This window comes from Amphiura filiformis, chromosome 2 (genome assembly GCF_039555335.1).
Source record: "Amphiura filiformis chromosome 2, Afil_fr2py, whole genome shotgun sequence".
Classification (NCBI taxonomy): Eukaryota; Metazoa; Echinodermata; class Ophiuroidea; order Amphilepidida; family Amphiuridae; genus Amphiura; species Amphiura filiformis.
Genome location: NC_092629.1, coordinates 20,981,095 through 21,006,713, shown reverse-complemented (window position 1 = coordinate 21,006,713; position 25,619 = coordinate 20,981,095). Strand labels below are relative to the sequence as shown.

Genomic DNA, 25,619 nt, shown 5'->3' with positions numbered 1-25,619 from the left:
ATATAATCTAAGACCGAATTTAAGACTAGTTTGCGTCTGACGTCACTGTCAATCAATCGCCCCGTGGTTTTGATATTAGCAGATTGGATTATTCTAGCCAAATTGTTTCAGTTTCATTTATTTCACCATGCTTAATATACATATACAATAATTGTATTGAAGAACTTAGAATAATTAATATAATGGTGGTTTTATACTGTTATTGCAGACAAAAGGACACAATCAAGGCTTGTCATTGGCTGATACGTCATACAGCACATCGACATCGCCTGGTAAATAATTACATTGTACAGCGGGGACACTAAATCAATACCCGTCATTGATACACGTGTATCGTGTATTTCCCCCCTGGGCACTCATGGAAAACATTGTTATTAGTGGTTGGGTATCCCCAGGCTAAAGAAGATGTAATAAATAAATAAATATGTGCTATGCACGATTTGATATTCAGACGATAAATCTTTGGATACCGGGGTAGAAAATGATGAATATCTCTCGTAATTTTTGCTTTCTAAAGAAGCCAATTTTAAGACTTGCACTTGAATATATGTGTTGAAAGAACATGATAGTCGTTAGCGAGCGTATTGACAAACAATTGTGCATTTTGAAATCAAAAACCGACAAAACATTTATTTTATATGTGCAGAACAGAAAAAAATGACAGCTGCCCTCATTCGCAAACAATCGGGGTAACGAAACATATCACGTTACAACCGCAATGTGGACCACTGGTGGAGGCAGTCTAATGCAGATGACGTACCAGGCTCACTGAGGTCTATTGTCAATAGCCTTAGTCGGATGTCCCTCGGCCCACTATGCGTCTCAAAGCTATTAAACAAAATGCGTGGCTATTGAAGAACAAGCGGATTCGATCTACCATCATGGTGATTTCTGCCATGAGGATATCTGGGCGATGACACTGTGTACCGCTTGCTGAAGTGGCAAGTGGCAAGTCTGTCAGGGGCATAAGAGTGAAGGAACCATTTCGCCAAACAAGACTATAATAAGCAAAATGAGGTAAGCAGTCCTGGAATTGAGATTTTTTTCTTGGAGCTCACTTTTCAATTTGGGGTGCAATTAAGTTTCACTAGGTGCAATTTTCCAGAGTAGAATTATTGTAATAGCTACCTGTACATGTAAAACCATCTCCCGAATAACCCTGTATACATGTGCAGTCATATCCTCCATTTGTATTAGTACAATAAGCATTTATGTCACATGCATGATCCCCAGTATTGCACTCGTGGATATCTGTAGGAAAAAAGAACATGATTAAATTAAGAGTTATCCAAAAGTGCTTCATGTTTACTGATTTTGAACGGCTGAAGAAAAATAACTAGACATGAGGTTGTCCGGTGACCAAGAAGACAGTCGTTCGTTGTAGTCGACTGGTGGCGACCCCTTAATGACCTTTGACCTTAAATTTGTGAACATCCTAAAGACACGGGCTAATATTAATTCATGTGTGCAATTAGCGTCACTCGGCTATGTTGTTTGTGGCATATGCAGTTTGAAGGTATTTCGTCTCCGACCTGAAGTGACCCCTTAGTGAACTTTCACCCCAAATAAAAGATACCACATATACACTGTGTAACAACAATTCATGTCTGAAAAAACGGCTTTCTGATATGTTTTTCCTGGCTAATAAAAAGTCTTGACGGTATTTGGTATTAGACCGCAATTAACCCCTTAATGACCTCTGACCCAAATAAAAAAAATGTCATATTTACACTTTATAACAACAATTTGGGTGTGAATTTAGTATTTGGCTTCTGACGGGAAGGAAACCCTCAATGAACTCTGACCCCAACAAATACCACATATATATACACTGGGTAACCACAACTCGGGTTCTCTGTTATGTTTTCCTTGTTAATAATATTGTTGACGGTATTTGGTTTAAACCGAAAGTAAACCCTTAATGACCTTTGACCTCAAATAAAAAATACCACATATACAATAATTGGTCACAGCAATTCAAGTGTGAACATACCGTTACTGTGGTATGTTTTTCTTGGCTAATAAAAATTGTTGGAAGTATTTGGTTTTAGACAGAAAGTGACCCCTTGATGACCTTTAACCCCGAATCTGTGAACACCCTATAGACATTGGAGTCCCTCTGCTGTCGTTTGTGGCAGAAGTATTTTGAAGATTTTTTGTATTGGACCGGATGTGACCCCTTAATGACCTTTTATCCCAAATTTGTTAACAGCTAATAGACATTGACTAATAACAATGCTTTTGTGCAAGTGTCGTCATTGTAATGTGTAACTTTAGACAGAATTTTTTTTTTAAATTTATTTTTTATTTCAGACCGGAAATGACTCTTTTAATCAATCATCTTTATTTCATTCAAAATACAACAATACAATAACAGCAAAACATACACATTTGAATGAGGAGATGCTCAGAAGGCCAAAAGGCCTGAACAAACACCCCCTTAACCTAATAACCTAAGTTTCATAATTTATCTAATAAAAAAAAATAATTACATACATACAAACACATACCCCCCCCCACACCACCACCACCACCACCTCTTTCATACCATTCATGTAGAGCTAAGCAGAAAAAAAAGATGAATAAAGAACATGCAGAATATAAGTGTAAGACAAATTAAGATTTCAAAACATATGCTCACGTATATCGCACAAGTTTAATGAAATTTGACCCCAAATCTGAAGAAGAATTCGTTTTGTTTGACACAAAAGAATGATTGTAACGATTTTCATTAGAAAACTATTTCCAAAATTGAATACACCACATTTTCTAAGTTCTGCTTTTTCCACGCCCCTTTTACTTAAAACTGGTATGCTTTGTAATGTACCACTTTTCGCCCTGATGTGACACTGACGCAGATGTTTAGCATGTTTAGCGCGCACATCTGCGTATCGTCTTTAAGCGAGTGCGAGTTTACGCAAGAGCGAACGCTAGCGATTTGGAGTTGGCCCAATGAAATACGCACTGACGTCACTGCCAAATCAGATTGAAAAATTGTTTTTAATACTTTAGTACGCAAGCTTACGTACCATGCTCGCAGTTACGTCCATTGAATCCATTGGCACATGTGCATTGGTAGTCGCCAACTAAATCATTACAAGTTCCTTGATTTTGACATGGGTTCGGGTTGCAATCGTTTATATCTACAACAAGATAATGTTAGTCAATATTCATTTGCACAATGTAATTAATGCAACAACACAATCTCACCGTGACACTTAAAGATAGCAGTACACACACAAAATAGAACAGTGTTGGACATGATTCGAACAGTTAATACTGTTGTCGTTCTGAATGCTTTCAGCTGATATCTCTATGCTAGCTGTTATTTCAATTATTATATCCGTTCATGATGGTATATTGCAAATGGTTTAACAAATGTGCACTGGAATTCAGTACACTGTTAAGATTGTGAAAGGACATAAAACGTTTACATAAAACGTTTAAACGTTGGGTTATAGGGTATAAAACGCTTAAAAACATTTAGAAAACATTTCTGAAAACTTACTGCAAAACATTGTAACATAATATTAGTTAAGTGTTGGTAAAATATTTTGCAATAACATTTACTAACAATGTTTTGCAATAACATTTGATAACATTTTTCAAATATTGTTCTACTATTTCTTCATGTAAAACGTTTTCATCACCTTTAAATCACCGAATTTAAATGTTATTTCATTAAAATGCGTTTTGACCAAAACCAAGTCGCGTTTATAACACGTTTACAACGTTTTAAAAACACAATTGTGTTTGCTTGCTGGGATATCATTTCAACTCACTTGTTTCACAAATAGGGCCGGTATATCCAGGTAAACACGTGCACCCGTAGCCGTTGACAGCATCAACACAAGTACCCCCGTTCGTGCAAGGGGTACTTTCACACTCACTTATATCTTAAATAAGTAAACAGACAAGATATCATCACAGCACCTGCTGAAGACGCTAGACTAACTAGTGAAAACGTTCCAGGTGAACGAAAAATAGTAGAGTGTTGAAGTTAAATTCTTTAATCATTTATTCCATGGTTTGGCAACAAAGTTTAATGCCACATTAAAATTCGGCTTACGCAATCATGTTAATGGATATTACAATTCACGATTAAAATTTAAAACCATTGGTTTATAATTATTATAAAATAACAAATCAACAATAGTGATATTCCCCTGATTAGAACTATTTATTTTTGATCGCATATATCACTGTACAGAAAGGCCTCATATACATGATATAGGCTATTGTATACTTGCCACGAGAATATAACTTAATCAATAGCGTATTATTTTTATGAGGAACGTAAGTAAAAAATTGGTTCAAGCTTACTCTAGATGTGATGAAAAATGTGTTTAATTATCTTACCAGTTTCGCAACGAACACCTTCAAATCCGTCCATACAGTCACATCTATATCCATTGACTAAGTCCACACAAATACCAGAGTTTTGACAAGGCTGACTTGAGCATTCACTGGTATCTGTCAAATAGGTGAAAATAAGAGAACTTGAATAATGACTTAATGTCACTGTTTTTTTAAAAATTAATTATGAATGCTAATGCCTGTTCTCCAAAACCAATATCTACGGAAAGCAACTGAGAACTATTGTTGAAACTATCAATGAAAGTATGTTAGATCTTAAGTTTTAAGACATTAGATTTTCCCTTCTTTTTGTAATTAAGAGTCACGATTTCATGAAGGATTACTGGTCCATTTTTAACAAGTAAGTAATACATAAAAGAAAGTAAACTGACTGTTTTTGTATAATATAAAATCGCAATACTCTTAAAATACAATACTGTAAAGATTCGCCTAATGGCGCACCTGGGCTCCTTTGCCTTGAGGTATATTTCACGTGCAAATAGAGAGCTCCTTCCTCTGAAATTCCACCAAGGTGTAAGGTTACTTGCCCTTATTTGCTGGTGGGAATTTTACGAGGGGGCACTTTTAGGTTGTGCCTAAAATTCCATTTATGTCAAGGGAACTCATAGCGCCATTAGGCGAACCTTTACGGTATCTATTTTTTTTACAAATGCTGTATATGCTGTATTGGTTTACTTGTAGATACTACATTTGTCTTTGGGAGTAGACTGGTTCAAAACCCTCCAAGTTAAATGCAGCATTTGTGTACTTTTTGTCGAATATCGGTATCTAAGAACTATTTTGACTATTATGCACTTATTGAGCCAATCAGAGATATGGTAAGAATTGTCAGTAGACTGAAATGGATTAAGCTTAAAATTATAAATCTAACATGTCTATAAAAGCTTTCTTTTTATTGGTTACTCAGATGTGTATGCGATGTAATTAACCATTTATAGGCACTGTAAGAAAGTCGGTAGTGTACATAGGATGATTATTTGCAGATACTGCGATTTTGCATGGGAGGTTAGACCTACCTGTACAACTAGATCCATTCCATGTGTATCCAGTATCGCATGTACACGTATAACTGTTTATATTGTCGGTACATACGGAATTCGAACCACAGGGACTGCTGACACATTCGTTAATATCTAAAAGCAAAAACCGATATTAAGTAGTCTTATACCCAAATATATCCCAAATACACCAAAATGTCTCCCATGTACACCCAAATATCTAACAGGTACATCCAAATTATCCCAAATATACCCAAATTTTATCCCAAGTATACACCCGAATATCCAAATGTGTCCCAAATGTATGTTCTATCAGTCACTATCATTAATAATATTACAATGATGTGTGGATCATTGATGGCAGAGGTTCAAGTTGAAATCCATACACCCTCTATGGCAAACATGGCCTTAATCTTATGCACAGGGAGTGTGAATATGAAATGGAGCTACCTGAATGGGAGACTCCAATTTAAATCTACACCCCTGTGCCATGTGTAAGGAAGATTAAGATCATAATTTCAAATGGAATAGTCCAATACATAACAAGTTCCCCCGTTTCCACTGTACCCTGCTCTACAGGTACACGAAAATTCGAACAATCTGCGTTCACGTCGCAATTGTGCGTTCCCTCCGTACATTCATTAATATCTGCAGGAACATTTATAAATTGAAAATAGTGTTAACTACTCCTGAGCAACATAAAGGATGACAAAACGGATTTACACCACGAGTTGGAAATGACAAATAGACATGATAGAGAGGACATTGGACATAATTAAGCTTCCATTTTTTATTCTGGACGAAGATAATCTTTCCATAATTTTCGATCTCCTTCTATAATGAACTATTCCAGCTGAAATCAATACACCTCCTATGGAAGGCATGGATTGAATATTCCACACACAGGCAAGAGTAAATTTCACCTTTTTAAAATTCTACACCCCTTTGTGGGAGATTATGGGCATGCATTTCTTTTATACGGGGGTACGGAACCCACCCCCGCAACTCAACACAAAAATTGACAACCATGAGAGTTACCAAATAGCGCGGAGAAGGGGTAATTTTTTTACCAGTATCGAAATTGGGAAAATAGGGGGTATTTAATTTGGACTGTACGCGAAATTTGACCGTGAAATCAGCAAAATAGGGGGTACTTAATTTGCACTGTCCGCGAAATTTGGATAAAAGGGGGACTTGGGAAAATCCGGTAATTTTATGTCAATATTTAGAGTCACTGAAAAGAGGTGTTGGAAATTCTAGTTATTGAAAAGGGGTGTTGGAAATTCTAGTCATTGAAAACCACAAAAAAGGGGTTGTTTTTGGCCAAATTTTGTCCTCGATTTTGCATGAAAAAGGGGGTAAATTTGATGAAAAATCATTGCAAAGGGGGTCTTTAAAAGGTTTGGTAGCTCTCATGGTTGCCAACTTTTGTGTTGAGTTGGGGGGGGGGGCGGGGTATGGAATAGCCTAATGAATGTGATCAAGCTTTTCCCAAATTGTCATTTGACGCTAACATATATGCCCAATAGTATTCTAAAAACATTGTATTTTGATTGTTCACAGCAAAACTCAATGACCGTATCTTTGGAACAACAAGTCAAATTATTTGTGATGGAATTTTCAACAACAAAATTGTAAAATGCATGTATATAGATAACAACCCATCATCCCATTTCTACACAACCTTATTATAAACAATGCAGAGCACACAACCAATCAAAATCACGTACTATCAAATTCCTCCTGTGCGGCACAATCACGCGCCACACACCCAACCCAACCAAGCCAACACACCCCACACCTCCATGCACACGTACATGTACAAACATACAGGATCTTACCATCACACGTCAACCCATCGCCAGAAAACCCATCATTGCATGCACATAAATAGCTTCCATCCGTATTAGTACATCCTGCATTTGGATCACAGCTATGCAGATTCATATCGCATTCGTTGATATCTAATAAACAGAGATGATGAAAAAACTATGATCTTATCAGGTGTTGCAGATAAAGATGTAGTTTATCAATTTGAAGACCTGAGCGCAAGAAGACCGTAAGTCCACTTGGCCCCTCAACATGTTTACACTAAAGCTGCGTATAGTTTCTTATAGTTTGATAATGTTTAATACATGTTCAGGGGCCAAAACAAATCTTTCACAACCTTTCATGATGTTTTCACCCTGTAACATGTATTAAACATGATAAAACCCTAAGAAACTATACGTAACTTTAGTGTATACATGTTGAGGGGCCAAGTGGACTTACGGTCTTCTTGCGCTCCGGTCTTCATTTGAAGATATATCTATGCTGCTATGTGGTGCAAATGAAAATTTTATTGAAATCTTGAAAATGATGTATCCAAACCGATAGGCATCAAAAGAGGTGTTATACAGGGTGATACAATATCTCCAAATCTCTCTAACTCCAAATACATACCTTTACATTTTCTTCCACCAAACCCTGCTCTACACGTACACGTAAAGCTGCCATCTTGATTAGCACACTCTTCGTTGTCGTCGCAATCATGCGTTCCATCCGTACATTCATTAATATCTATACATCAAAATACAGACCGCAAAAGAATTAAGGTACTAGTTATGTTCACCCCTGTATATCCCAAATAAAAACACATCAAAATTAATCAATTGATAATTAAAGAAACGGTGATCCAAATCCCAAGGAAGGAATAAAATCAAAGTTGCATGTTCTAATCAGCATGATCAGTGGAGTGCAGTTCTTTTGTTCGAGGACGCTTTGTGTACAAATCAACGAAGCATCCAATGGGGGCAAACAGCAACTTTTCAATTTGCATCTTTCTTAGGATTTCAGATATTCGTATTTCAACGAATTAGGTCTTAAATCCGAGCTAAAAACATTGGTTGAAATCGGTCAAGAAATAAAGACACGGTGAACCGAATTCCCAAGGAAGATTCAAATTCAAAACTTTCAGAATACTCCATTGGATGTTCTGTTGAATTGTACAAAGACGTTTAGAACATGTAAATGCAACTTTTGATTTCTTTCTTTTTGTGGGGTCTTTAATCACCGTTTCATTTACTCTAAACCGATTTCAATAAATGAGGTTCATTGTATTTTGTCTTTGTTTATGATATATTAATTACACATGGGTGAATATAACTGGTATCGTAATTGTTTTGCTGTCTGTTTCATATGCTTGTTTTTACACTTGTCATTTTGAAGCCTAAAGAGGGTCATACCTGTCTCACAATTAGTACCCTCATAACCATCTTCACATTGGCATTGATAGCTATCTGTTTGGTCCATACACGTACCCCCGTTTTGACACGGGGAACTGGAACATTCATCAACTTCGGCATCTAAATCAAAATATGAAAACAATTAATACAGAAAAAACAATCTTCAATTGCAAACTAAAACCGCGATATTCTAATCTAATGTTCCAAATTATTTCTAAATAAAACGCAACTATTATAAATACCAGAGTGGACATTTCAAGTCATCCCCAAATCACATATTTAGGAATGGTCTCTGTATTAATAAGCCATGTGACTTGGAAATGATTTGAAGTGATCTCCACTTGAAATGACTCTCTTATTTATTCGTTGCATGCTATTAATGTAAAAAGAAACACAACAAGCAGCCGAAAAGTGCATCCTTTTGATATGGATGTACACAAATGGGGTACACAAACGCCATTGAAATGCTCTTGATGCGCCCTTAACTTTGTATAATTATACTCACCACATTCAACGCCAGATTTCTTATTACCACTACAAGATGAACCATAATTCAACTGGCAGTCAATAAGCACATTCTCAGACCCCAAGCATTGCAAACCACTCGCCACAATCTGCCCACGCCCGTTACTCTTTCTACCCAGGAGTTGAACCCGGGTCTCGTCGGTGAATCCGAGTTGTCGACAGATGACAATCGCATCGTTTAGATCCCATTCGTTATCATGACAAAGAAACCCCCATTGGTTGTTAGCATAAAATTCTAGGTATCCCTCTGAATCCTGTCGTATTGCACCTATTGTAATGATAAGCAGTTGTTAGCGTAAAATTATAGGTATCCAATTGAGTCATGTCGCGTGTGTAGTGCACTAAGGGCAAAAATACTCCCAATATTCGACGTAGAATATTCGTTCAATAAGTATTCGTTATTCAGTCTATTTCAATTTATTTCCATCTTCTAATGTATGTTTGTTGACGGCAAAACATGGAAAAAAATAATTATGTGTGATGTCGAATATCCTGTGAAAATAACAATCGATCTTACGTCATGAAACATTCGTAAATATAATGGTAAAAGATTATGACAAAGACGTGTTGCAACGAATATTCTACGTCGAATAAAAAGTATGCAATTGGCCTATGACTATTAGCGGTAGTCACGACTTTCGACTATGACTTGATTGACGATAGCGACTATTTATTGTGTCTCCATAAAGCATAAATACAGAACGCTAACTTTATACTATATGTTTATACTACATCAACAAAAACCAATTTTAGGCGTAAATAGCTAAAAGCGGTAACATGTTTATGTATACAGATGCTTTTTAGTAATTTTCAACTTTAATTTCCCCTTATTTACAACATTATTCAGTTTCACAGCAATTTTTAATGCTTTTTCTGATATAAAATGAATCTATTTATGACAAGATTGGTGGCGCTATTTAGTTACTGGAAATTACTCTTTCAAGCTTTTAATACAAATAATTCCTTTTATTTTTTAATGAAATATGTTTTTAAAATTTCTTTGTTGCTTGCTACACCTATTCCATCTGTTTTAATGGCAGTATTGATTACCTACCCCTTGCAAATACGATTTACGATGAATAGCGCCACCTATTGTTTGCATTTTCTTAATAATGAAGCCAATTCTATATACATCAAACAACCGTGACTAAAATTGCTTTGCATCGTTGTATAATTTGGTTGAAATTGGTCTACTTAAAATGTGGTGTTTTCCTTAAATCAGCCGCCAAAGAAAATTTCAACCCAACCCTCTCCATAGTGTAAAATAAAATTTAACATTTGCCCGGTAAACACACAATTTCATGAGGGGAAATAGTGCAACAGTCAAAAAAAGCCTGGTAAACATAATTTCACATTAGCATTAGGCTAAAAATAGTGCAACGTTGAAAATTGGCCTGCTAAACACAACATTTCATGTAGATACCTTGCATATCCGTTGACGCACGAAGATCCGTGCTATACGTCCCCATGTTTTAGCATAATCTAACAGTATTTTGTGGTTTTATGTGTTTCTTTACATGTTGCTTGCACTGCACCATCCGTTGTTTACCATTGTCACTTAGTTACCACGAGTTTTTAATTGTCCTTTTCGGTAAATCTCATAAGCCTTTGCGAGAAGACTTGAAATGTTGTCATTTGACGTCACGTCGCCGCGCCGATGCGTACATATCGTTATTACGCACTTCACGGCTTTGAAATGCGCAATACCGATGTTCACTAAACGATGTGCGCATCATGTCAAAAGACGACATCTTAGGTCTACTCGCACAGGCTTATGGGATTTACCGAAAAGGTCAATAGATTTCGACCTCCAAATAGTCGTCGTAGTCTTGACTATTTGGTGCCGGTAGTCGACTACTAACAAAGCTGAAATATACCTTGCATATCCGTTGACGCCCGTAGATCCGTGCTATACGTCCCCACGCCAATCATGGTCACACCTGCCACGCGAAACCTGTATTCCATACCAGGTATCAGCTGATCAATTACAATCGAGGTTCTTGGTTCGGACCCAGATGTAACAAGGCCATTAGAGTCATACAGTTGGTAAGAGTAGCTAGTAATTCGACCCTTCCGATCTCCGCATGATATTGGTGACCATTGGAATGTTAGACTGGTGCTTGCTGTCAAGATTTGTACTCCCAACGGTGACGCAGATGGCTCTATGGGTGCAATACAAATACACTGCTCAAATAGTATCGTTACATTTAAAGTCAGCATGATTTAAAATTCAAACGAGTATTGATCAAATCAATAAACACTAGTGGAAATATATAATGAGATTTTTTTTTAAAGCGATGAGAATATTGGACAAAACGATTAGAATTGAGAATTGTCTCATATATGAAACTTTAAGGTGGTACTACACCCCTTGATAAATTTGTGACTATTTTTGCATTTTTCTCAAAAACTAATAAAACACTGGTAACAAAAGTTATGTATATTATAGTGGCAAGGAATCAAGTTACTACACTGATATTTCAGTGACTCAAGACAAGTAGTTATTGATTTATTGATCAAATATTGGTTTCCCTCATTTTTGACTGTAACTCCACAACTGTTGTCTGTGCTGAAATAAAATGTTCAGTGCAGTAGTTTTAGTCCTTGCCCCTATAATATACATATCTTACTTGTCACCAATGTGCTTTAATTTTTGAGAAAAATACAAAAATAGGCAAAAAATTGGCCAGGGGTGTAGTACCACCTAAACCATGTGGGACTGATCATGGGGGTTGTGTATCTTTTATACATTGTACATTATTTAATATTTATATTGATTACTATGAGTTATTGTTGTTATTGTTTGAAATAGCGTCTGTTCAAATAAATAAATAAATAAATAAATAAATGATCAGAGCAGGTTTTCTCATCCAAATTGATAAGAAATGCTAATTATTATGTAAACAACCTGTCACATTGTCTCAAATTTAAATAACAACACTATAATATACCCGAAACATACCCGATCAGTCCCACAGCGTATAAAGTTTCATAGAAATGAAACCATTTTCAATTCTCATCGTTTTCTCAAATTCTCATCGCTTTTTGAAAGAATTCTCATTTTAAATTTCTCATTTTAGTGAAATTCGCCGAATGCAGCATTTCATATTGCGAGTTTTGTTGAAATCATTTACTAGCATTGCAATGGTAAAGGGTCAGAAATGTTGCAGAAGTCCCTATACAAAGATTACTGGATGAGTATCAATGCGGTTAACAAAGCTCAAATTCTAGGCAAATTCGCTACATTATGACTTATGAGAACCATAATGCAAACTCATGGAAAGCACATTTTCTGTCAAACAATTACTTTACACCATCTCCCGACACACCCCAATTAATATTTACCCCGTGCGGTTTATGCAGACCCCTTCCAGACCAGTCTTGGAATTTTGCAATAATAATAATAATAATAATAATAATAATAATAATAATAATAATAATAATAATAATAATAATAATAATATTAATAACACTAATACTACTACTACTACTACTACTACTAATAATAATAATAATAATATTAATATAAATAATAATAATAATAATAATAATAATAATAATAATAATAATAATAATAATAATAATAACACTTATATACTAATGATAATAATTATTATGATGATGATGTTAAATTGAATAATAATAATAAAAAGAAGAAAAAGATGAAGAAAATATTAATACAAAAAAGAATTAATGATTTAAAAGGTCAAATTCATTTGAATTGATGAATTCATTTTAAGGGGGTAATTTGTGACTATTTTTGCATTTGCTCAAAAATAATAACACACTGGTAACAAAAGTTATGTATATTATTGGGGCAAGGAATCCAATTACTACACTGAAATTTCAGTGATTCAAGACAAGCGGTTCAGTATATATGATAGGAAATGGGTACATCTTAGCGGTACCTTATTTCTTATCATTAATAAGGAACCGCTTGTCGTGGATCACTGAAATTCAAGTGTAGTAATTGGATTCCTTGCCCCTATAATATACATACATTTTGTTACCATTGTGTCATTAGTTTTTGAGAAAAATGTAAAAATAGACACAAATTTATCGAGGGGTGTTAGTACCCCCTTAAAGTGTTGCAATTGCAATTTACATGTGCAGTATTAAAACTTGCATTGAAAGCATAAAATATTATGATTTTCTCAATCGTTATTGTTCTCAATCCTATGTGGGCATGTTTACTTGCCAGTTCATTTGTTATCGTTCATAAGGGTCGACTGAATATCACGGTCTATCAAGTTATAACTAAAGTAACACGTAGAGATTATTTTGAGAATATTATGTGCATTTTACATGAAAGTGTGTCGATTTGACATTTTCTTCAAACAATTTAGAATTGTACATTGCCAAGACCATAATTATTTGGATTCATCATGAAATATGCATCAAGTACAAACAAGCATGTTATTAATTCAGTGGCTCGTGAGATAGCTCCTGATATTTTAAAGTAAAACAATCACAAAACTTGGGACTCTATATGTTGAAGGCTATAGCCAGCATGCTGAGCATTAACAAGTGTGTATGTACAAAATGATGTAGGGCTAAAAAATATTATGATTGTCATTTCTAAAGATCTAAACTACTGTGAATAATGTTACAATTTGTATTTGTTAAAAATTTAAGTTTGGTCTGTGACTGCGACTTTGTGCTCAGTACAATAGTAATAATAATAATGATAAACAAAGATTTAATATAGCGCCCTATGCAACAAAGCCTCAGGGCGCTTTACAGAGAAAACATGCAAAGCTAAACCTATAAATATACCTTAAACTTACACATGAAAGTCAACATAATAACATAAACAAGTATTTAATATTATTACTACAACATGGTAAAATAAAAAGCAAATAATAGAGGCAGAATTTAAAAATCAGTACAAGAAGGAAGTATAATTATTACAATGTACCAAGTAAAATACAAATTAAGTTTTAAAAAATATCATAAAAACACATTGGTGATGTGACCGGAACATAAACATAAAAATGCGTGATAACCCAGGAGAGGAGAGGTTGCCAGCACTTAAACACTCTCAGCGAAGATCAACAGCATCTTGCTCCCATTGAATGTAATGTTGGGCTGGGTGATAAATGCACATTAATAATTTTGTAATACAGATGAACGGTATGCTTTATCATAAACTCATTAAATTTAGTTATGTAAAGCATATCAGGAACAAAAAAAAAAAAAAAAAGACAATAAATTGCTTTTTGAACTAAAAATATGACCGATAAATACGCCTATAGCTTCAGAACTATTAATCATGTCCACACTATTTTATTTAAAGAAAAAAAAAAGGAATTTAAAAGTTGCAGTTATTTCTATTGGTTTGAATCAGCGCGAAGATAAATGGCGGGTGTTTGCTTGTTTTTGCAACAATGTTTGCTTAATATTCCACTGATTGCTGTAAACTGCAACTTTTAACTTCAGGTAGTTTTCTTTTAAAAAAAAACCATTACTTTCTTGACACATATGGGCCTTAATGTTGACCTTCGACCTTTTGCTATTAAACAGCTATTGGTAAGTAATCCCCCCTTAATGAATGACCACTGTTCCAAAACGGTTGCTCGTATACCTTATGTTGGATAATGCATTCGAAGCAATATATATTTCTGCGCACTATGACACCTCATTTGTTGGAATGGTCCCAATATTGATTTGTTGTCGATGTCGCAGCATACATTTAAAAAAGTAATTACCCCTTTAAATAATGGCCATTGTTCTTAAACCGTTTATTGTATGCCATTTGGAATATGTAAAATGTGTAGCCGAAGCAGAATTTATATCTGCGCATTATGACACCTTACTTGTTCCAATGGTCCCAATATTGATGTCGGAGCGTACATTTTAATAAAAGTAACCCAAGAGTTGAAAGTTGCAGCAAAATCCTATTTACTGGTACACACCGACATCGCCTGGCTAATAATTATTTGATACAGCAGAGATATTCAAATAAATACACGGGATCGATACACGTGAATTGCTATGCACGATTTTGATATCAGACGAAAATCTTCGGATACCGGGTTGGAAAATGATGAATATCTCCCGTAAATGATTTTTTCTCAAGAAACCAGATGTGGTCTCATACACTTGAAAATACGTGTTGAACAGATATGATAGTCGTTAGTTTGCGCTTTGAGAGAGTAGCTTGCGTCTTGAGCTGAAAAAGTGACCAAAATTCAAGATTTTAAATAGCGCAGCGTAGAACCTCGTGGAGGTAGTCTCAGGCCAGACTATATGTGGCTACCACGAACATACAGGATCGACGAGTGTCAGACCGACTGACACAAACTGGCTGTGTAGGAGACTATCGTAGAGACAGTCTATAAGCATATGACAATGGCGAATGTATGCTCGCTGACCGTACAGAGGTCAGTCACAGGCTAATGTCATATATTAGCCTTAGTCGGATGTCCTTCAGCCTACTATGCATTTAAAAACTATTAAACAGGTGGGAATACAATGGCCATCCGTGGCTGTGGATTCAACCTACCATGGCATTTTCTGCCATGAAGATATCGGCCGATGACACTGTGTGAGGAAATCTTTCAGTGGTAAAGTTAGATTCAAATTTTACTGATTGGGAGGTGTTCACAACAGACTGATGTAACCCTTGATCTTCTATTTCTTGTGACCTTCTTGGTCACAGAAAACATTGAATTTGTCATGTTTTAATAATTTATGGGATTAAGTAAACAATGACCACTGATGTGAATAATTTCCTCAAGAAAACTAATTCTATGAGAGCAGAAATATTTTCTTCTATGGACATTGAATACAAGGCAATAGGACTTAGCTACAACTTTCAAATCTTGAGTTAATTTCATTTAAATGTACGCTGCGACTGTAGTATTGGGACCATCGCAACAAATGAGGCATCATAATTATCATAATTATAATTTGTACTGCATATTCCAAATTCGACATACAATCCACCGTTTAGAAATAATGACCATTATCTAAAGGGGTAATTACTTTTTGGCAGATGTTTAACTCAAGCAACTCAAATTCCTATTGCCTTCAGTATCCATGGAAGGAAATGTTTTTGGCTCTGATTGGATTATTCTTCTTGTTTCATGAATTTGCAGGAGGTCAAAACATGTGATAGTAAAAAAATGTCATTTTTCACACCAATGGTCATTGTTTATTTAATTCCGTATTAAAACATGACAAATTCAATGTTTTCGAGGACCAAGAAGATCATAAGAAGTGGAAGACCAATAGAATTACATATGTTTGTAAAACCTTCCAATCCCGAAATTTTAGTTGAAACTTACAATTATAGGTTGTAAGTACCTTGCTGGTCTAAAATCATATTGAAATCTTCATGTTTCAATTTAAAATTACCTGAATAATGATCAATGATGTCCTTGGAAAGTGATTTTGAGAAATCTAATTTTTTAATTCCTTCAGTAAGATTTACCTTGTGAATAGGGCAAGTTTTACATGCAAATGAGTTGGTTAAAATATTAGGTATGATGATTAACATTTCGGTGACTTTGTGAGGGCAATTTTATATGCCAGAAATGGGTTGTTTTTTGAATCACAATGTTGGAATAGGAATACCACTAGTAAGATAATATAAAATAAAGCACAGAGGTATGTATGTTGATAAGCACATTGCCATATAATATAAACCACACATTTTCCTTGATTAACCCCATTTTATTTTCAAAGGTCACTCTCCAGCAATGAAGGTGTTACAAGTAATGGACTTGGTTTGTTCTTTCATAATGGATCTCAATGATATGTGTTACAAGTCTGAAGTCCTGGGATTGGGTTGTCCTTTCATACATGCTGTATTTCACTCAATAGACGCATGTTGAGGTTGGATTTTAGTTGTTCTTTATAATTATACATGTGATATTTCCATGCTTAACTCAATTTGGACGAAGTATGAACTTGGGTGGGTTTTGTATTCATGCATTCTATTGTTATTGATTATCACATGTTTTGATTCCCTCCACATTGCTAGATGAAACTGGACAACACCTACTGATAAATATTATGACCATGTCGTGCATTTTGTTGATGATGTAGCTAGCTAGGCCTATTGAAGTTGAATCCCTGTGCACGTTGTTGTTGTGATGATTATTAAAACTTGAAGTGTTGAAAGAAAAGAGATATTAAAATTGTCTCTAGAATTAAGTTATTCCCCCCGCCCACCACCTTTGCAGCAAATAGAAGATACTTTCAAAAGAAAAATTGCTTTAAAAATGGAAAATTGAAATTGAAATCGTGTCAGACACTGTCTGACTTTGTTTCAACTCACACGGAGGCAAATGGCCGGAAGTGTAATGCCACTATAGATCTTTAAAAACCTAAAATTTGAGCATAATATGCGTGCATTTTCACCCAAATATTTGTATTACATCAATTTAGGATAGTATATAAAAGTTGAAATATCCTAAGGCAGTCGGCCATGATATATCGTGCATAAACTTGGCGCATTGTTTCAATAACAAATGGTATTGTGAACGACTCGCGGCGGCGTCCTGTTTACCCCCCCCCCCCTTTAAAAAAATAAATTCTGAATTGCCTTTGTTTTGTATTTTGTTTGCTTAAATATGGATAAAGTTTGATTTCTGTTGTTAATCATGCAAATAAAATACAGATGAGAGATATCAATTAGTTTTATAAACGATTTTGACTTCTTTTTCATTAAGTGTATCGTTTTACCTCAAATTTATATCTTTGGCTTCGTGGCACAATCTGTTAGCGCGCTGTAACGTTATTTTCTTAAAGTCACGCGTATATCATATTCCGGCGCTTGTCCCAGGTTCGAACCCCACCCAAGCCTTTTCGCACGCTTTTTTTCTTTCTTTTCTGTTCTTTTCTACATTTGCCACCTTGTGTTTTTGAATCATATTAAACTGGTCAAAACCCGTATTTCATTTTTTTTTTTATGATTGGAGGATATGGGGGGGAGATTTTGCAATTTTGTCGGTTTGTTACGCCTTCATGCTCTCAGTCATTCCTAATTAGAGTTTTTAAAGCACAAAATTCAAGTTTCAAACGTTTTTCTGATTTGCTCCCGGGATTTGATATGTTGAAAAAAAACACGTACGAAAGATATAGGCCTATGTGATCCTAGATGATCATATTTTGGGAAAAAGCTTCCTTCCCAACCCCAACCCCTCCTCCATTACCAAACACCCCCCCCCCCTCATCATCACTACCCCTATTCATATATATAGCCTATACACAAGCAGTCATAGTTTAATGATGACTTGTTTTTCACCAAAAGACCGAAAACAAATCTGATCATGGACCGCGAGATTTAAATGTTAACCAGCCAACCGTCACACGCGCGAGATTTAAATATTAACCAAAGGCAAAACTGTGCGAGGAGTAAATGTTTAAAAAAGAAATATGAGGCAGTGGACAGAGGTGAAAACGGCCTATATCATTGCATCTATGTGGGGAGCAAGGAGTAATCGTTGTTCCACACGTAAAAATATTTATTGGTAGGTGTTGTCCAAGTTTCATATGCTATGTACATGATGAAATAAGACCAATTTGTCTTGTTTGTATAGTGGTAAATAAGCTCCTTTTATCGCTTCAGGAATGCAAATTGTATTATTTAACATGTTTATCTGTCTTATTCATGGAATCAAATCAAAATCTCTTTCTTTGTGAGCATTCCTTTGAGAAGATAAATAATCGCCAATGCTCTACATTGCTAGATGAAACTGGACAACACCTACTGATAAATATTATGACCATGTCGTGCATTTTGTTGATGATGTAGCTAGCTAGGCCTATTGAAGTTGAATCCCTGTGCACGTTGTTGTTGTGATGATTATTAAAACTTGAAGTGTTGAAAGAAAGAGATATTAAAATTGTCTCTAGAATTAAGTTATTCACCCCCCCGCCCACCACCTTTGCAGCAAATAGAAGATACTTTCAAAAGAAAAATTGCTTTAAAAAATGGAAAATTGAAATTGAAATCGTGTCAGACACTGTCTGACTTTGTTTCAACTCACAGGGAGGCAAATGGCCGGAAGTGTAATGCCACTATAGATCTTTAAAAAACCTAAAATTTGAGCATAATATGCGTGCATTTTCACCCAAATATTTGTATTACATCAATTTAGGATAGTATATAAAAGTTGAAATATCCTAAGGCAGTCGGCCATGATATATCGTGCATAAACTTGGCGCATTGTTTCAATAACAAATGGTATTGTGAACGACTCGCGGCGGCGTCCTGTTTACCCCCCCCCCCCTTTAAAAAAATAAATTCTGAATTGCCTTTGTTTTGTATTTTGTTTGCTTAAATATGGATAAAGTTTGATTTCTGTTGTTAATCATGCAAATAAAATACAGATGAGAGATATCAATTAGTTTTATAAACGATTTTGACTTCTTTTTCATTAAGTGTATCGTTTTACCTCAAATTTATATCTTTGGCTTCGTGGCACAATCTGTTAGCGCGCTGTAACGTTATTTTCTTAAAGTCACGCGTATATCATATGCCGGCGCTTGTCCCAGGTTCGAACCCCACCCAAGCCTTTTCGCACGCTTTTTCTTTCTTTTCTGTTCTTTTCTACATTTGCCACCTTGTGTTTTTGAATCATATTAAACTGGTCAAAAACCCGTATTTCATTTTTTTTTATGATTGGAGGATATGGGGGGGGGGGAGATTTTGCAATTTTGTCGGTTTGTTAGGCCTTCATGCTCTCAGTCATTCCTAATTAGAGTTTTTAAAGCACAAAATTCAAGTTTCAAACGTTTTTCTGATTTGCTCCCGGGATTTGCTATGTTGAGAAAAAACACGTACGAAAGATATAGGCCTATGTGATCCTAGATGATCATATTTTGGGAAAAAGCTTCCTTCCCAACCCCAACCCCTCCTCCATTACCAAACACCCCCCTCATCATCACTACCCCTATTCATATATATAGCCTATACACAAGCAGTCATAGTTTAATGATGACTTGTTTTTCACCAAAAGACCGAAAACAAATCTGATCATGGACCGCGAGATTTAAATGTTAACCAGCCAACCGTCACACGCGCGAGATTTAAATATTAACCAAAGGCAAAACTGTGCGAGGAGTAAAGGTTCAAAAAAGAAATATGAGGCAGTGGACAGAGGTGAAAACGGCCTATATCATTGCATCTATGTGGGGAGCAAGGAGTAATCGTTGTTCCACACGTAAAAATATTTATTGGTAGGTGTTGTCCAAGTTTCATATGCTATGCAAATTCATGAAACAAAAAAGAGAGTGAGCAGATTTTCTTCAATGGATGCTGAATACAAGGAAATAGGATTTCACTGCAACTTTCTTTTACCATGGTTACGTTTATCTTAATGTAAGTCAAGACAAATGTATGCTGCGGAATTAATATTGAGACCATTGCTACAAACATGACAAACGAGGTGTCATAATGCGCAGAAATTAATTTTGCTTCGACTGGGGGAATTACTTGTTGGTAGGTTTCTATTTTCTTCATCCTTATGATTGCTTACTACCTTGGGCTTAATTGATTCGCAAATCTAGGAGTTTGTTACGTAATGTTTTAGGTTCTAAAAATTAATGTTTGCGAAGTGAAAACAAGAATGTGTTCAGTCGGCTAAATACACTTTTAGTAGTGTAGAGATACTTTTGTGCGCGGTATACAATACAATAAACCAACCGGTATTTCAGACTGGCAGTTGAATATCCTATTCAAATTTTGTTTGCATGGAGAACTTTGTGCGTAATTATTAAATCATAATTAATTAATCCTCTCACACTGATGTCGACTCGTCCCAACAAAATAATTGTCTTTAAAAATTTTAGATTTGTACATTGGTATCTTGAGATTTTTATGTTGGGCATTTAAGCACATCATACAATGTCATATTCCCATAAACTTACCGGATTCATTCGTTGTTGCTGTAACATTGACTTCCAAGCTAGCACCCAAGGTATTGACAGCGTCTACGTAAAACATGTACGTGGAATATGGCAGCAGATTATCTACTGTTATAGATGTCTCTGTTGTACCGGCATAGAGGTTCTTGGGAGAGTTGTCCGTATGCAAACACTGGTCTTGTGTGATGAGTCTTGTATGGATGTTGAAGGTATCAACTCTGGCAGGTGGAGAATGCCAGGTGACATGGATTGATGTTGCAGAGAACGGTGTGGCAGATAAGTTGGTAACTTCACCTGGAACTGTAAATTACACACAATCTGGTTAAACATTTTGAAGAACAAGTCTGGCTGGAGAAGGAGGAGCATATATATGGAAAGGTTTCTATACAAAAACGATTCTCTTATAAACCATCTATGCGTAGTTTCCACCCGATACACATGAGCACACATCTTCGTCCAAGAGCTTCCAAGCAAGCAGTAAATTGTCTCTACACAGTCTTTGATTACACTACGCGGGTGAGTGCATAGCATCGTAAGAGCTGTGTGAGCTTCTAGCTCGAAAATGGGCCTCTGTGATTGGTGTTTGTCAAAACCTCAAGTGTTCCCTTCATTTTTTATATCGAATGAATTTCTCAATTGGTCAACAGATTCGCAATTCAATGTTATAATGCGAATGTGGTAAATCTGTTGAAAACGACCTATCCCAGCGAAAGTCAAAACCTCAAGTGTTCCTTGCAATATTTTTTTCAAATAATATTTTATGTCATTAAATGAAAGAGCACACGTATATTGTCCATATACTAGCCTCATTAGAATGAGCATTGATCAATTCTCTTTAAATTGCGAATCTTGTGCAAAAAGTCACTATTTTTTCTGTTTTGTCATACGGTTGTAAATTCTATGAACTATGACTTTGCTAAAGATAATGAAGAAGACTAAGAAGAGAAGAAAGAAGCCAAAGATGGATACGAAGGAAGAGGAGGAGGAGGAGACAATGCGAAGGTGATGGTGAAGAATATAAAGAAGGAGAAGAAGAAGACAGAGAAAAAGAATAAGGATATGACGATGATGATGATGAGGCCTAAAACGATTTGTATTGCCCTATGGTTGATAAATTTGAAAATTATTATAACTAACTTCATACGTACTTGTTAATATTGTTGAAACTGTGACGTCATTACTATATACTCCGACTCCTGCGCTTGTTTTAGCAGCGACGCGAAATCTGTATTCAATTCCTGCACTTAGGTTACTGATGGATCCACTACGGCCTGTAACATCGGCTGCGATTACGTCACTACTCCCATCATGCCTTAATTCATAATGATAGCCATTGATGTGGCCTCGTCTATCACCACAAACAACTTCGCTCCAACTAAAATCCAGGGATGTAGTGCCTACTGCTGCGGATTGCACTGATTGGGGAGAACCTGTGGGCACTATTGAAAATAAGGAAAGAACAAGGACTATGAACCATAATGATCTGATGTAGTTCCTACTGCTGTGGATGCACTGATTTTTTTTTTTTTTTTACCTTTTTTTACATTTTTGGCCATCCGTTAAAAAACTTTTAAAACTCATTTGAGTGGAATTTGTATTTTTGTATTTTAATACCAAACATTTTTTTTATTTAGATGGTATTCTGAAACAAACAAACAAAAAAACTCGCTGTAAAGAGTACTTGGTTATGATATGTAACTACTTATCTTGATATACCTTTAAAAAGTGCCCTAAACATTACATTTGCTTGAATAAACATGGTAACTCCTAGCTACGGTATAAACTCGTGGTACAGTCTATGCGCTTAAAAAGATGGAAACCAATTAAGTAATAAACACATTTACAAATTGTCAATATTCCTGTAGCAATTTAAAACAACAACAAAAAAATGAAATAAAACCTTAATGAAGCTGTGCAAAGAAGATCCAAAATGTAGATTTGCCTTTCATAGTTTGTAAAAACATGGTAACTAGTAGCTACGGTAACTCGTGCTACAGTTTGTCCGTCCACAAAGATGAAAATGAATTAAGTAATAAATACATTTACAATTTTAAAAAGCATCATAGAATATATGACTTTAAATATTCCGGGAAATTTTCCTGTAGCAATTGTAGGTTTTTTCTCTCAAAAATTAACAAATTTGGCCAAAATTAGTATTTTTCAAAGAAAATTCATGGTAAACATTAACCAACGTAACTGCAATACAACAGACAGTCGTCTTGGGGCATTTAAATAAAGGCACTTAATTTAATGCCCACGTTACCAGATGGGCGCTGACATTACAGCGTCTAGACAGGATGTCAAGAAAAGTGACCTTTGGCACAGCGGGTGGTCTTCCTGTGTATGTCAATTGGAAACGCGGGATGCATGTCCAAATTTTCGAGCAAATTTGTCGTTTTTTTGCAACTCAAGTAGTAGTATTATTGTAAGAATTTCCATAACTATTTCTTCCGTCGATCAAAACTTTCAAAATTTAGTTCTTGAAAACATACTAAAAGACAGAATCCCCAATGTATAATTAAGTTGCCTCTTTTAGCATTGTAGCACATCTACTGATCACTTAGTGGTCTTGGTATGCCAGCGCCCATGGGTCACGTGGGCATTAAATTTAGTGCCTTTTATTTAATACCCTAACTGACATAATTTAAATTCACCTTTTTTTCGTTTACTACTGTAGCAAGAACAACAATATACATGAAACAATAAATAACAAACAAAAAATACTACAAATTAATCCAGCTCATAAGCCAGCTCAAAGAAATGTTTCTTGAGCAAGGATTTGAATGACTTGTCACTTGATTGACAAGCAACTGCGAATAAAATTGGGCAAACTGTTCCATTATGCGTGAGGCTGCCATAGAGAAGGCACGATCACCCATGACCGAGATGATTTAGGTTGAACAAGCAGCATTTTATTTGTAAAACGAAATCGGGGCGAGAAGGGTTGTAAAAGTCAAGACGTTCATATATGGGAGAGCAGCATAAGTTTGTATTGGAGGCGGAAGGAGAGATGTGCTCAGAATGTTTTGTGCGAGTGACAGTCTTGCAGCGGTATTTTGTGTAAGTTGCAGTCTGTGATTATGATCTTTTGGAAGTCCAAACAGAATTGCATTACCCATGTCCAAGCGAGATGACACAAACGTTTGGACCAATTGTTCTGTGGTTTGTGGGCTTAGGTATCTTCGAATCTTACCAAACTTTCTGAGTTGCAAAGAGGCAGATGTTTATCATAATGGTAATGTCCCTGTTTGTTTGGAATTCCCCATTTACAGAGTGACTTTTTAATAATGTTGGTAATTAACCCTAACGCCCCAGTTGCTTTTTGGCGAGGGGAAGGACAGAAGGAGGAAAGAAAGAAAGAAAGAAAGAAAGAAGAAGAAGAGAATTATTTTTCCCGGGTGCGGTTTTGATCCCCCGACCCTTCGGGTGCCATGCCCGTGCACGGGCCTACCTTGCCACGGGGGTGTAGCTTGCCCGGTCAAGCTTTCCGTCGCCATATGACTGTTAGCATGATGACGCAATAGCATCACGTGGGATACCTGCTTATGCCTACGCTTTCTGAATTGATGTTTTTGTTGGCCACGGTACTTATTAATTGGTTGAAGTTTGTTGTTGTTTCTAACTTTCTATTTGATAGTTTATGAATAAAACAGAAAATATTGTCAAAAAATGATCAAGTTGTCATAGCAAATACCAAAATTGGTGTGTGAAGAAAGCAGAAGTTTTGTGTTGATTTTGCATGACTAAGGTAAAATCGTATTTTATTTTAGGAACTTTCTTTCTAAATTGAAAATTGGGCAAATTCGCTGGTCCTCTTACCATGCACATTGACCTTATTAGAGTATAAAGTGCAGGGGACAATAAAATACTCAGTAAATGTGTCAGTGTGTGGTCATCATGTCATAGTGCTTTTCAAGCAGGCTCAAGGTTATCTAGCAGCGATCTTAATGAAAATGTTTTGATGTCATTACACATCTATTGATTCCAGAAAACTTACACATGAAAATTAATTGGCAGTTGGTGAGAGATAGAGAATAATTGGCAGGACAATTGGTTCTACATTTCGGAGTTTCACATGATAATAATAATATGTTAGGATAGAAGAGGGTGTATGTTATGCCCTTAATCAAAAGTCTGGTATCAAAAGCTATTTGCACACATGATAAACAATTACCTTCTTTTGGATAAGTTGATTAACTTCATATATTTTTGTCTATAATATTATGATGATATACAGAAAAATCAGAAATCAGTAAAATGTAGCTTTGGTGCAGATGTAACGAATTCTGTTCCTACGTTTATATCACTAGTCTTTAACCATGCTATAAACAAAATTAATACAATAGCATTGGGTTTCAGTATGTGTAGGCCTATAATATATTTGTTGTTTATATATTCCAAAAATAATTATTCTTGATATAGTGTTTAACATTCTGTGTGTTTAAATTTTCAAACCAGATTGTTATGAATTAATCTATACTAAAAGATGCGAATGTTGTTTGCTTTTACAAATTTCATTTGTGCAATCACAATTATACTATATATAGACAGTTTTGACTATTGGGCAAAATCGCCAATGAATTGGCTTCCGAAATTCTTGAGGATGTAGAAGGGATCA

The 25,619-nt window shown here is 35.6% G+C and overlaps 1 protein-coding gene across 1 annotated transcript in view; it reads right to left on the bottom strand.

The window, feature by feature from the left end:
- The window catches only part of LOC140138961 (uncharacterized), a 79,647-nt gene extending 58,344 nt beyond the window's left edge, over window positions 1-21,303 (bottom strand). Inside the window, exons 1-10 of the mRNA XM_072160744.1 lie at window positions 21,005-21,303; window positions 11,002-11,286; window positions 9,105-9,392; window positions 8,600-8,719; window positions 7,818-7,934; window positions 7,217-7,339; window positions 5,394-5,510; window positions 4,360-4,473; window positions 3,030-3,143; window positions 1,129-1,251 (exon numbers count right to left, since the gene is read on the bottom strand). Of these exons, the coding sequence (XP_072016845.1) occupies window positions 1,129-1,251; window positions 3,030-3,143; window positions 4,360-4,473; window positions 5,394-5,510; window positions 7,217-7,339; window positions 7,818-7,934; window positions 8,600-8,719; window positions 9,105-9,392; window positions 11,002-11,286; window positions 21,005-21,080 (1,477 nt within the window). The 5' untranslated portion in view covers window positions 21,081-21,303. The remainder of the gene's footprint in view (window positions 1-1,128; window positions 1,252-3,029; window positions 3,144-4,359; window positions 4,474-5,393; window positions 5,511-7,216; window positions 7,340-7,817; window positions 7,935-8,599; window positions 8,720-9,104; window positions 9,393-11,001; window positions 11,287-21,004) is intronic.
- Between the last annotated feature and the right edge of the window lie 4,316 nt (window positions 21,304-25,619).